Here is a 14,417-nt window from a genome sequence, read left to right on the forward strand (position 1 = left end):
ATTTTTATATACTTTTACGATAAATTTTTACTTTTATTATATTGTCTTTATTTTCTATGTTTTGTTGTTGTTGATTTTATATTTTTCGCTGTGTCTTTCACGCAAATTAGAAACAAAAAAATTCTTCCTACCCTTTATAATTTTTTTACGACTAATTTGAAGTCTATATATAAATTTCTAATTCTCTTATATCAATTTAAATATTACTCTTTAAATATTCATCATAATCATTTTCATTAAAATTAACTTAAATTCTTAACTTTACTTTTATTCTCAAACATAAAAGGTATCAAAGAAAATCAAATATTTATTTATTAAAGAATATACGAAATTAAAATCTTTAAAATAAAAAATTATTTTGTTTTGTAAATGAATAAACTTTTAGAATTTAAATTTATGCCTGAAAATCATCTAAACAAAATTTAGTGTTTTTTATTAAATAAATATTTAATAACATAATCATTATATGAAAAACAAGGTGGGCTGTATTGCACAAGATGGATTGTATTGAATGCAAAATTGATTAACGGGCGCAAAGGATTAAGTATACACAGAAAACTAAGTCAAACAAGTGAAGGACATAACAGTAATCTCTGATTACTGCGCGAAGTAAAAAATTACTACTGCATTTAGCAATCATGAAACCTAATTGTGTCTCATTATAAAATGTTTCTAATTTAATCAAATTAAGAAAAAAAAGTTTCACCGAGTGCTATTGGCTCTCCAGTCTCCAGTCATTCCATTTCAGTTAATAACAATCCCCTGGAAGAAAATAATAACAATCCAACCCAGTAACTAAGCATGTCACTCCGGCGGCGATTCAATCTCACCACCGTGACTCGCTCACTGTCCAGCGTGTCCTCCGGCGCCGACCCATTTCTCAGCCACCCATCACACAACCATCTCTCCAGCATTAAATCTAAAAGTGAACTTGTTAAATCATACACTGTTACACCCCCTATCAAACCCTGGCCTCAAAATCTCTATCCTAAACGCCTCGTTTCCATGATTACTTCCCAACAAAATCTGGACCTTGCCCTCCAAATCTTTCACCATGCTGGTAAGTATCATCCCAATTTCTTTCACAATTACGATACTTATAATGCCATAATTAATAAACTTGCTCGAGCTCGAGCTTTCCAAGAGGTGGAGATTTTACTGGGGGACTTGCTCAAGTTGAATATTAAGTGTGGGGAGAATTTGTTTATTGGTGTTATTCGTAATTACGGTATTGCGAGTCGGCCTAAGCAAGCCCTTGAGATGTTCTTGAGGATTAAAGACTTTGGTGTCGAGACTTCGGTCAGGTCGTTTAATACGTTGCTTAATGCTTTGATTCAGAATAAACAGTATAAGTTGGTGCATATGTTGTTTAAGAATTGTAAGAAGAGGTTTAATGTTGTTCCTAATGTGTTCACTTGTAATATTTTGTTGAAGGGTTTTTGTAAAAGTGATGATATTGAGGGGGCGCTTAAGGTGCTTGATGAAATGCCAGAGATGGGTATGGTTCCCAATGTGGTGAGCTATACCACGACATTGGGGGGGTTTGTGTCGAGAGGGGATATGGATGGTGCGAAGAAGGTGTTTGATGAGATTCTTGATCGAGGGTGGATTCCCGATGCGACTACGTATACGATTTTGATGGATGGGTTTTGTAAGACGGGGAAGTTGATTGAAGCGGTTAAGGTGATGGATGAAATGGAGGAGAATGGGATTGAGCCAAATGATGTGACTTATGGAGTGATGATTGAAGCGTTTTGTTTAAACAAGAAATCAGGGGAAGCTGTTAATTTGCTTCAAGATATGCTTGAGAAGAAGTATGTACCTGATTCAGTATTGTGTTGTAAGTTGATAGATCTTTTGTGTGAAGAAGGGAAGGTTGAGGATGCGTGTGATTTGTGGAAAAAGTTGTTGAGAAAGAACGTTACACCTGATAATGCAATATCAAGTACACTTATATATTGGCTTTGTCAGGACAATAAGATTGTGGAAGCAAAGAAGTTATTTGATGAGTTTGAGAAGAGCTCCTTTCCTAGTGTCTTGACGTATAATACACTCATCGCAGGGATGTGCGAGAAGGGAGAATTGTGTGAGGCTGGGAGGTTGTGGGATGACATGGTGGAGAAAGGATGCACTCCAAATTCATTTACTTATAATATGTTAATTAAAGGATTTTGTAAAGTTGGTAAAGCCAAGGATGGTATTAGAATACTGGAGGAAATGTTGGACAAAGGTTGTTCGCCGAATAGATCCACTTACTCTATCCTAGTTGAGGGACTTTATGACTCGGGACAGGAAGCTGAAGTTCCTCAAATTCTTGCTCTTGCAGCTTCAAGTGTACAAGGGATTGATACAGACACTTGGGAAATTATTATAAGCAGGTTATTTGCTAATCTTGATCAGAAGAATGATGTTATTGATAGGTTAGTTAGATAACAGCACTGAGATGTCTGTCACCAAAGATTGAAGTGTAACTTTTAGAATTATATACTGTTGTAAGTTGTAACTCTGAATAATTTTGAGAAAAAAGAGCTCACCAGTAGTTCTGGGATGCTTGAGCATCATATAAGAAGTTCCATTTTTCTTTATTAGTATATTTGTCATATTTTCTTACAAATGGCTGGTATACATTGCTAATCAACTAAAGAAAAAGAGCGGATGCATAAGCCCTGATCATCAGGCAGTCTTTCACTGTTACATCAAGATACAAAGAGGCAGAGTCCATTACATTTCCAAACAAAGCAAAACAGTAATATCATTAAACATAGAAGGAAGTAATACATCCAGGTGAGCTACACAACACATAATAAACTTGGTCCTTGATCCTCATTTGTGAACATGAAAGAAGGATCCAGGAATTGTACAACTTAATGGATCTGTCATGCACTAAACTTAAATTTGTGTTCAACAGATCCCTCAAACCAGTAATTGTTCATAATTTGTAAAAAGAAGCAATCACATAGATGTGCAACAAGGCTTATATATTGTGCATGGGAGGTACTCCCTACTATTACAACCAACATCAGAATACTTTTATACAACTGTTCTAAACATTAAACAATGACTATCCAATGAATACTCAGGACTAGGCACAAAAATTTTGAGGCACAGCACCAACATCTCCTTCAATAAAAACAAACGATAGTACTCAAAATTATGTGCAAGACACAACAGTAAGGCCTTGCACTTAGTCCGCTCTGGATTGGCCAGCTCTTGAAGACAAAATGATGCCAACAATGAGACCGTACAAGGCTAGAGCTTCAGCAAAAATGAGAATCAGAATCATGCCAACAAAAAGCTTTGGCTGTTGTGCATTAGCCCTGCAAAACACGATAATTTTTGAAGTACAAATTAATTTGGAAGTTCCAACTATTACTTCAACAATAAATTTGTGTTGCCATGTTACTGCAGACCACCCTTATATTAAAGCAAACCAGAAACCATCTTTCCCTCCCGTGAATCACATAAAGTACTAGTACGATCTTCAAGTCAGTAGGGATGGCAAACGGCTCGGTCGAAACGGGTTTTGGAAAAACCAAACCCGAACCCAATTTTATATTGTCAACCCGAACCCGAAAAAACCAGAACTATGTAAATCCAAACCCGAACCCGTCGAGTTTTATTCGAGTTTCGGGTTAACCGGAAACTCGAAAAAATTAATTATTTAGAAAAGTAGAGCAACACTATTAAACTTTTCGTGTTCAATTTATTTCAATTGTATATATGCTATTTATAAATATATATTGTTGTGCTGTGGAACTGATATCTGAATGTCGGAGCCTCTAGCTCCGGTATGTGAAGTCTGCGGTAGACTCCCGAGACCTTAAAGACAAGTACAAGATCTGATCGTGTAAATTTTGTACGTTACAAAATAGTGTGGATTCAGAGAAATGTATGGCATGTGATGAGTTGAGGTATTCACATGGTGCACCTGTGACAGCCCCCGCGCCCAATATTGGTACCTGATGTGGAATACTTGTGAAGAGCATATTTTTGCTTGGGTTAAATTTACCATATCCTGATAAAAAGCTCGTGACAAGGCATTATTGGTGGTTCTGTCAGCCTATTTATAAATTTACCACAGTCTACACATGTACATATTATTAATAAATATTAAAATATATTAACACAGGTTTCGGGTCGGGTTCGTGTTTGAGTTCGGTTAGAAACGGGTATCGGGTTTTCTGGGAGGGTATGAAACGATATGCCCTAAACCCACGACCCGAAAGTAATTCGGGTTTAAAAATCAAACCCAAATCCGAACCCAAACCCGAAATATTCAGGTTCGGTAAAACCCAATCAGATCGGTACGGATCAGGTGTCCATCGGTTCCGTACAAATTGTCATCCCTATTCAAGTAACCAAATTTGCTATCCCAGACTCCATATTGGATAATAATGCAACTAACATCCTTCGGAGCGTGCTATATGTTAAGTTGTGTTTGGTTGGGGAGAATGGAATAGAATGGAATTTAAGGACTAAAAATATATGAAAATAATAGAAGTAGGAGGGAAGTTATGGAAAAAGATTAAGTGAGTGCAAAATTGTTATGATGAGATTTGAGAAGATATTGAATAGAGGAAATGGAGCATTACTTATCAAATTGAGGGTGTTGATCTCTAGTATATAGTGTAAGGAATGGAATGGAGGAAGGAAGGAATTTATAAATAATTGCCCATAACATAGTTCAAATTTCATCCCATTCATTCCAAATTTATTAACCCCGACCAAACACAACATTAGTGTCTACACACGGTCGGTATGCGTATAAGCTTAATCCCTTATTAGCAATTTATCAACCATAAATTCCATTTGAGTCGTGGAGTTTTTATTGGCTTGTCTAAAAGATACTATTATTTACTTTGAGTTTAAAAATATTGGCTAATTTCAAATCATAATGGTAGATTTCAGCTACCCTAACTTTTTGCCGTGGTGCACTAGGCCAATTTAATTACTTAAAAATGAAAAGACATAAATAGTACCTAACACCAGCATCACCAACAATTCCAATTGCCATTCCAGCAGAAAGTCCAGCAAGACCGCAAGCAAGCCCAGACGAAAGGTGTGCGTAGCCATCAAAAAGATAATACGACTTTGCTTTGGGGTTAATGCCTGTACTAATGATGACTGCAATAATCAAACCATAAATACCCAGGACACCCGCCATAACCACCGGCACAATTGACTTCATTACCAACTCTGGTCTCATCACTCCCATTGATGCAACTCCTACCCCACTCTTCGCGGTGCCATACGCTGCCCCCATACCTAGGCCAATATCAATTAAATTCATTATTAACCAAAAACCTCTTTACAAATCCCATTGATGAAACTGGATTCTGCCTTTCACTGATTAATTTAGTACCTGCATGCATCCCTAATTTCTTACCAACATATAATTACATGTTTACAACCAGAATTCTTCCAAGTAATAGTTGCATACGATTATATGCACACTGAATCTACCTGGGTCAAGTTCAAATGAGAATGAGAAGCACATGTTGTAAAAAGCGAAACAGAAAAAATAACACACAAACACATAGTAGGAGTGGAATGATGCAGAGATTACATGAGAAAACTAAGGCCGCAGCAGCTCCAAGAAACCCAAAGAAGGGGGCAGTTTCATCACCACTGAATGCTGTTGACATGTTTCTGTGGATTCAAAAACTCAAGCTACTTCAGTCGTATTGATTCATTGATTGGATCTAAGAGCATCTCCGATGGCTGAAAACTGTTAGCTAAAAATCTATGTGTCATTCTATGTGTCATCTACGTGGCTCTTTTACATAATATATAAAAAAAGTTGCACTCCAACACTTTAGCAAAAAAATTATAGATAACAAAGAATGATTCAATAGATTTGTTGAATCAATTAGGTTGTTAGGTATAATTTTAGCTTATAATAATTTTACAACTGTTAGCAAAAAAATTGTATTGTCCATTTAGATGAGCATTATAGCTAATGAGTTTACATATTAACCTTGGAGATGCTCTAAGATTCTAAGCAATTAATATGGATTTCAACAAATTTTTTTTTTTTTTGAAATTAGATTTCAACAATTTTTTAATATTCTTTTTGTCATCTTACAGTAAACTATGTGTTTTTATTTTTTTGAATAATACAGTAAACTATTTGTTAATGTCTTTTTCCAAAATAAATGAGAGAATTAAAATCACACAAATATTAATTTTATATGCTTATATATAAGTAGTAATATTTTGGCCGCGCGATGCCCATGCAATTATTTCATGATATTATAGAGATCTTTCTTTTAATTAAGTAATTTGATACTTAAATAACAATTTTTTCTAAATTATTAAATGAAATTTTGTTTTGGTATTGTAAATCGTTTTTTGTGTATTCACTTCTGTTATAATATGTTTATTGAACTAGGAAATGGTCAATTTTGTTATAGATTTGATTTCTTTGAACTTTTTCCTTTTGTAGAAAAATAATATGCAAGCACTATGTTGGTTTATATCTATATGATATTTTTTTTGAGTAAAATATCTAAAATATATATATATATATATATGCCAATATTCAAGAGAGGGACTCTTTATATGGAGTTACATAGTGCGCCACTATAAATCATCAATTTTATTATAAATTCTGTTATAAAATACATATAAAACGTGATTCTAATATAGAATACTATAAAATATATCTATTTTAAGTAATTTAAAACTTAAAATTTGATTGAAAAAAGTATATTTTCGAAACTGATTCTACAACAGAATAATTCTGGATGATTATGATTCTGTTATAGAATCATGTTGAGATATTGCATAATTTTAGATGATCTTTGGAATAAAAAAATTGTATATCTTCGTTTTCGGTTTAATAATCAAAATTTGCAATTATATTTCATAAAAAATATAATAGAATATATATTATGTGTATATTTATAATGGTGTGCTACGTAACTCCATATAAGAGGGTATGCTATGGAGTGCTACCTTATATATATATATATATATATATATATATATGAGTTAAGTTCAACGGAGACCACATTTTTTTCGGAGATCCGGAGACCACATATGTTCTGTAAGTAAAATATTTCATAAAAACATTGCAAAATGTATAGTTTTGCAAATCATGTTCTATGAAATCATTATTTCATTTAAAATCTTAAATATCATATAAGTTTTACATGTGGAACATTACAAAATGTTTTGTTTTATGAAATATATTTAGTTTGCAGAACATTTGTTAAGCTTGCAGAACATACATTATCTACTTATTAAACATAAATGATCTTCAACAATTTTAATGAATACATGATATTTGTAGAACATATTTTACAAAATAATTTATTTTATAATTTTTTGATTGCAGAATATACGTAGTCTCCGAGGTCTTCGATGAAATAGCGGTCTCCATAGAACTTTCCTCATATATATATATATATATATAAGAATTTATCGTCTCCCACTGTTATTTGCCTGTTTTCATTTTTATGCTAATTTCATCTGCTCTGTCATTTATTATCCAAAATTTCGTTGCAATTGCTTAGTGACATCTTTAATATTTAGAATATATTATTCTGCAAATGAAAAACACATTGTTCTGCAGAGAAAAGAGAGATTATTTTGAGGAAATGATAATTATCAGACTGTTCATATTGCATTGACTTGATGTTCTTTCTAGGTGGCATCATGTATCCCGTATGATACATAAACAAAAATGATACTCATCTTGGCCTGGTTTATGCCACATGTTTAATCAGTCTAGTCTTGGCACAATGGCAGCTATCAACGGCTTGTTAGGCCCCTCAATTGTGCCGACTGCCCAGGCCAGAGCCAACGACCAAGATACACACAAAAATTGAGTGAATGGCATATCCACATGGTTCCAACCATAATCAAAAGCTAACACAGACACGACACGACACGGAAAATGTAGCAAAATTCATGAAAGATCCATTCTTCAATCAATCATGGCGTTTAGGCCAAGACCAGAGTCGATATATAAAATGCTATGCATACATTATACATATAACAGTCAGCCAATGGAAAATCCACGACTCCTGCTTCATGCAGCCATGATGTAAGATGTAGCACAAAGGCAAAGAATTTAGCAACCACACAGGTATGAAAACAACTTGACAACATCACACACTCAAACATACTAATATACACATAAAGACAAACCAAAAGGATATTTTAAAGTACGACGCTTCAATCAAAACAAAACATGTCTAAACTATAAATCCAATATAATATAATAGTGCTTAATTTAAACTTTGTAGAGCTGAGAGCTCATGCCGGTGTACGACTAAGTTGGAATGGACAGAAAAGGCACCTGCAACTACGGATATTGAACTTGTGTGTCTTGTGATTGTTGCAAAGCTAATGAATAAATGCAATGGAGAATTACAGAGTACAAAAACTTAGAATTAAGAATTCAAGGAACCAAAAGCCATATGAGAACCAAAAGCTTCCACCTCATTGATCTCAGAAATATATTAGGTTGATGCATGCTTTGTGTTTGTGCTTTCAATCTGTTGCAGCTGTGAAGTTTGGTTCAGCTGTTGCTGCTGCAACTGATGTCCGCTGAGCTGATTAGGTTGCTGCTGGTGGAACTGGAACATCTGGGAGTTAAGAGACAGCTGCTGAAATTTAGCTGACTGTCCATTAAGATCAGCTGCTGTAATTTTCAGGCGCTGAACCTCTGAAGTTAAAGCTTCATTTAGAGCTGCGACAACAATATGGAAGGTATCAGTCATTGTCACTCAGATGACATAACATATGTGACTCGGACTCTGGTGCAACATGTCGGACACGACACATATCCGAGTGCCGGACTCAGAAACTTTGAAAATTGACGACATGGGGATACTGTCCTATTTTTGGACACGGGTAAGGGGACATGTCGTAGTCTACTCATAAACAATTATGGTAGTTTAGACATCTTAACAAAAAGTAACAATAAAAATCAAATTAGATGATTTTGTAGGGGATTTTGCAAACCAGGCGTCTTCTCTACTTTAATATCCTATTCTTGCTTCTTTATTTCTTCTCAGTTCTCACATATTTCTTTTGAATTGTAAATTTTACTCATAATTGTTATTAAATTGGTCAAAATGTTCACATTTTAGTCACAGTATTCGGCATAAAATAAATGTCGTGTCCGAGTGTCTAAGTATCCAACACGGGTACGGCAACCTAAATAGAAGAGTCGGAGTAACATATGACATAACGCCTAGAGCTATACGTTCAAGGTAAATGCTCGTATACCAATATATCCATAGATGCCTAGTGAATGCTTGCATATGGAGTTCTACAACATTTGCTCATAAATATCAACTAATGAAGTTTTTAAAAATCTAAAATAACCAACTTGCACGGTAAACATAGAAAAAAAACTACTGCTCACTCATATGTGCACTCTAAGAATAATATTGCAATCCAATCATTATCCACATAAAACCTACATGAAGTATAAAAACTCACTGGGGATCAAAGTTGTCAAACAGTTGTGTAATAAACCAGCTTTATGCATGATCAAGCCACCATTAATGATAGACTTGTCTAAAACAAATTCAATAATTTGTCTAGCCAAAACATTTTCACCCCTACGCAACCCAAACCATGTAAACTATGCAACTTCTCTACTTCAGACAATACTTTAAACCAAATGACATATTAGTATCTGAATTCTTCCTTCACAGAATAATATGAAACTAAAGAATAGGTTTCCAAATTCTATGACATACTTAGGACAAAAGGCAGCATATTGAGAAAATACGTGTCATTTAAAAGTAACTCACTTTCACTAATCATAGACCCTTACCATCACGAAGTTGAGCTTGCTGTTCCATTGAGTGCAGACGAAACTTCAACTCATTATTCTGATTTGTGAGTCCAGCAGAGTCTCTCTATAAATAACAAATGTGAGTATTTGGTAGTAAAAAAGTATTAATTATGTTAATATAATTGAAAAACAATAAGAAATTTTGGTGATTATCAGCTTGCTTAATGTGAGTGAATAAAAGGTGGATTTCTGATTGTGGACAAAATGAGTGGAGAGGAAGTAGATATAAGACCATTGAAAATTCCCACCTGAAGAAGTGTAAGCTGTGCCGACAATGCTGTTGCTTCATTCTGCAGTGTTTGAACCTTGTGCTCTAATTCTGAGATATACCGCAGCTTCCTTTCTTTGGAACGTGCAGCTGACTGACGATTGGCCAATATCCTGTACATATCAACCATTGCTGAGGAACTATACATTATGCACCTAGAATACTGTTTAGCAAGTTAAAAACAAACATACCTTTTCACTCTCTTGGGGTCACTTGACGCGATCTCCACAAGCTTTTCATTTGCCATGATTTTTTTGAGTTCGTCACCACTAAATTCAGCATTTCGATACTCCAAGCTAAATGTATTTAAATTCTCATCAACCGAATTGCTTGGAGATAATTGACCAGGGCCTGTTCCAGGGGAAGGGGGCATCTTAGGCGATTCATCACCAAAGTTCATTTTCCCCATAAAACTATCCATTGAAATACTTCTATAATGTCTAGCAGTTGGAGCAATATCTCCGACCGCATTCCTTTTGACACCTTCTCTCCTCTCTCCAGAAGAAGAAATTCCTGCTCTCTGGATACTGGTTCCACTTTTACTTATACTGCTACTAGAACCTTCATTATCGCTGCAATCACCATTTGTCTTTGTACCACTAGCCTTGCTATCCAAATCTTCATGATTCTCGAATACCTTATTGTTACTAGTCCCAGAAGAGTTTAGAGCTTCAAGTTTATCCAGATTCATATATGCAGAAAACAGGTCATCAACAACTTCTCCTTCAGATTTCCCATCCCCCGTGGCTTCAGTTTTGCCCTCACTTCCTTTATCCCAACTTGATTCTTGCTTAACCAGCACCGCTGGTTTCAAGCCTAGATTATCTCTTGGGGATGCCGACCGTTCTAAACCACCATGGCCTTGTAAAGGAATTAGAGGAGGCGATGACTGCATTATGGTCGAGAACCCAAAAGGAATATCGCTGCTTGACCGCCTGTGCGCTTTGCGAGGAGGGAGACTATCCCCAACCCGCAATGTATTACCTCTAGTAAAAGGCGAAGGCGGTAACAAAGAATTTGCATTAACACCCTTATCCTCCATTAAAGGTAAATCAACATTTAAGCCATCACAATTATTCGTTGGAGATGAATCCTTATAAGGTATAGGGCTCAAAGGGGGCAAAGAATCAAGTGAAAAGAAAGACGGTTGTGATAAAGATCGAGCATGAGACGGACCAGTACCATGATTCTGTAACCCTGCTTGTAGAGCACCAGGCCGGCTTCCCGGGGACAAAGAGTATGGCGAAACAGGAGGCATTTGGGGATGAGACGGCGGAATACCAATCCTCTTACTACTCTCAACATAACTAGGCGAAAACTGTCTCATCTGAGTACGAAGCTGTGCAGTATTAAACTGAGACATATCAAGCTGGTTACTGAGGTTTTGTTTCAACAATGCTCCAACAGAAGACTGTCCTCTATGCATCATATCAACATTTCCCTTCTCATTTTCACCCATTTCAACTCCAATTCCCGAATTATAATCTTAAAAATTAATCTATCCTATTTCAAAGTGCCCACGAAACCAAAACCCCTGAAAATCAAACCTTTATATCACTAAAATATTAAAGCTTCAAACTTTATTACATGGAAACACAACAAACCAAAACCCTAGCCACTGCCTGCACATATATAACCACAAAATAAACAGCACATCAAATAAACATTAGAAGAAAAAAATAATAATTGTATGTATAAATTAATTAGAGTAAAGCAAAAGAAGAATTACCAGAAGAAGGCATTGGAGAAAATGGGTTTTAACACCACATTATAAGTTGCATAGGAAGCGTTGAAATCTATACGGAGAAAACGAGAAGGGGCGCAGCTTTCTCTCTCTAGAAAATACACACTTTGTATTCTGCGAAGCAGCTTTCTCTCTCTGGAGTGATGATGACGAAGATGAGTATTACACGGATTTCATGACACACTATTATTCCGGGGAGGTAGTAATAAAATTAAGTGAGTTGCATTTATGTTAATTTCAATTTCATTCCGACCGCATTTTCTTCTATGACACCTTTTATCATGGAGCAATTTGCTCTTTAATTTCCTCTTTTTATTTTCTTCCATACAAATTATCCCGGAAATAAAATAATATCACAAACATATATTTAGCAAGTCTTTAACTAAAAATTGAGTTGACATATAAAAAAATATAATCAATCTCTTTAAAAAAAACACACTCTAAACATATCTATCTCGGTCTATAATTCTAGTCAAACTCCTGTGTATAGCTAAATTTGTCGTAACAAATGTGTAGGAAGATTAATCATTTATTATCATATTAAACTGATATATTCTACTTATAGTCATCTAAATATTAATACAATATCTTTTTTTAAATTATAGCCAACCAATATAGCTAATACCATCGAAGCATAATGTCTTACAGGTTCAACAAATTACGCATAACGTCTTACAGGTCCAATTTAACCAACGATTATGGTCAACCCCATCGAAGATGCTCTTAGTATGGCCTAATTATTTGTACCGCTTAGAGCATCTCCAATTAAGTTGTATATAATGGTTGGCTAAATTGGACCCGTAGGATATTATCTAAAATTTGCTGAATTTGTAAGACAATTTGCTTCGATGGTATTGACTATATTGGTTGGCTATAATTTAAAAATAGTATGTTATTAATATTTTAAATTGTTATAAACAGAATATATCACTTTAATCACTTTAATATGTTAATAAGTGCTGTGTAATCTTCCTACAGATTTCCTACGGACCTGTAATGGATCGACAAACATAGTTATCCATAGAAAGTTGGCTATAATTATAAACAAGGGGTTGGCATGGTTGGAGTGTATTTTTTGAAAAGATTGGCTATAATTTTTGCTATGCCCACTCAGTTTTTAGCCAAGGGCTCTTAATGATTGGAGATGCTTCCATAAGGATAATTTGATAAAATATAATGGTAATCGTGTAATGCTCTGTATATTAGCAAAAAAAAACTACTGCATTTTGATTTAAAAATATATAATGAGATTTAATTAATTATTAAAAAAATTAATCGAAAAACTGATTATTTAGTGCTGTGTAAGAGCATCTCCAACGGCGTTGGTTATAATCGTTGGTTATATTGGACCTGTAAGACATTGTGCCTTCGATGGTATTGGATATATTGGTTGGTTATAATTTAAAAATAGTATATTCTTAATATTTAGATTGTTATGAACAGAATATAGCAGTTTGATATGGTAATAAATGATGTGTAATCTTCTTACAGGCCTATAGAGGTTCGACAAATTTAGTCATCCATAGGATTTTGGCTAAAATTATAGACAAGGGGCCGATGTGGTTGGAGTGCGCTTTTTTGAAGATATTAGCTATATTTTTTATTTTTGGTAAACGAACTTAATTTTTAGCTAAGGGGTCTTCCTGGTGGAGATGCTCTAATGCCGTGTATATTAGTAATTATTTAGTTAACAAACATCCATGAACTGATTAATTAATTAAAGATTTTTTTCGAGCACGATTGGATAGCCCAGTGGTGGGTTTATCCTCTGTTGACCCGGGGTACCCGGGTTCGACTCTGGCTCACCCCGAGAATTATTAGAACAGATACTAAGTTGTAAGGCATATAAGCCTGCATTGTCAAAAAAAAAAAAAAATTAAAGATTTTTTTCTAATTACCGAATCTTTAACTAGACCGAGTTAGGTTTAATTGATGGTGCATTAATTATATTTATATGATATATACACAAATATATAGGCTTGCATTTATATACACAACTAGAAACTTTTATAAAAGTAATCAATATGAATATCACATTGTAGTAAATAGATTTTATTTAGTAGATTGTTAATTAATTTAACAAATATCTACAAATAGATTATTTAATCAATAATATTTGTCTTAATTAAAAATATTTTAAGTTAGACCTGATTAAGTATAATTGCTGGTGCATGCTATTTAGCAATTTAAACAATTTTTAGTTAAGGGTTCTTCCTGGTTAGAGATGCTTTAATGCTGTGTATATTAGTAATTATTTAGTTAACAAACACCATGAACTGATTATTTAAGTACAGATTTTTTTTCCTTAATTAACCGAATCTTCAACCAGACCGAGTTAGGTTTAATTGATGGTGCATTAATTATATTGATATGAAATCCACAAGGATATCAGCTAGCATTTATATACACAACTATAAATAGATTTTATTTAGTAGATTGTTAATCAATTTAACAAATATCTACAAAAAGATTATTTAATTAAAAATATTTATCTTAATTAAAAATATTTTAAGTTAGATCTGATTAAGTTTAATTGATGGTGCATGCTATTTAGCAATTCAAACAATTAGTATAGATTGTAGAAGGGG

At 34.2% G+C, this 14,417-nt stretch overlaps 3 protein-coding genes across 11 annotated transcripts; 1 reads left to right on the forward strand and 2 right to left on the reverse strand.

Annotated features, from left to right (window-relative positions):
• Positions 1–694: 694 nt before the first annotated feature.
• LOC108228051 (pentatricopeptide repeat-containing protein At5g16420, mitochondrial) lies at positions 695–2,588 on the forward strand. Its single transcript, XM_017403520.2, has one exon. It carries the CDS (start codon positions 802–804, stop codon positions 2,431–2,433), a length of 1,632 nt encoding a protein of 543 aa, XP_017259009.1. The 5' UTR covers positions 695–801; the 3' UTR covers positions 2,434–2,588.
• A 321-nt stretch (positions 2,589–2,909) lies between these two features.
• Positions 2,910–5,755, reverse strand: LOC108228052 (V-type proton ATPase 16 kDa proteolipid subunit). 9 transcript variants are annotated; one of them, XM_064079652.1, is made up of 4 exons: positions 5,567–5,721; positions 5,387–5,463; positions 4,980–5,265; positions 2,910–3,317 (listed from the first exon to the last, which is right to left on the reverse strand). In XM_064079652.1, the coding sequence occupies exons 3-4, from the start codon at positions 5,261–5,263 to the stop codon at positions 3,185–3,187; spliced, it is 417 nt and encodes a 138-aa protein (XP_063935722.1). In that variant the 5' UTR covers positions 5,264–5,265; positions 5,387–5,463; positions 5,567–5,721; the 3' UTR covers positions 2,910–3,184. The 9 variants fall into 9 exon arrangements, with proteins under 9 accessions (XP_063935722.1, XP_063935720.1, XP_063935721.1 ...); XM_064079650.1 differs by having other exon boundaries at positions 5,363–5,463; XM_064079651.1 differs by having other exon boundaries at positions 5,363–5,459; positions 5,567–5,711.
• A 2,443-nt stretch (positions 5,756–8,198) lies between these two features.
• LOC108224259 (bZIP transcription factor 29) lies at positions 8,199–12,062 on the reverse strand. The gene is made up of 5 exons (XM_017398779.2): positions 11,815–12,062; positions 10,277–11,707; positions 10,066–10,198; positions 9,797–9,881; positions 8,199–8,698 (listed from the first exon to the last, which is right to left on the reverse strand). The coding sequence occupies exons 2-5, from the start codon at positions 11,542–11,544 to the stop codon at positions 8,469–8,471; spliced, it is 1,716 nt and encodes a 571-aa protein (XP_017254268.1). The 5' UTR covers positions 11,545–11,707; positions 11,815–12,062; the 3' UTR covers positions 8,199–8,468.
• Positions 12,063–14,417: the final 2,355 nt, after the last annotated feature.

This window comes from Daucus carota, chromosome 6 (genome assembly GCF_001625215.2).
Source record: "Daucus carota subsp. sativus chromosome 6, DH1 v3.0, whole genome shotgun sequence".
NCBI lineage: Eukaryota > Viridiplantae > Streptophyta > Magnoliopsida > Apiales > Apiaceae > Daucus > Daucus carota.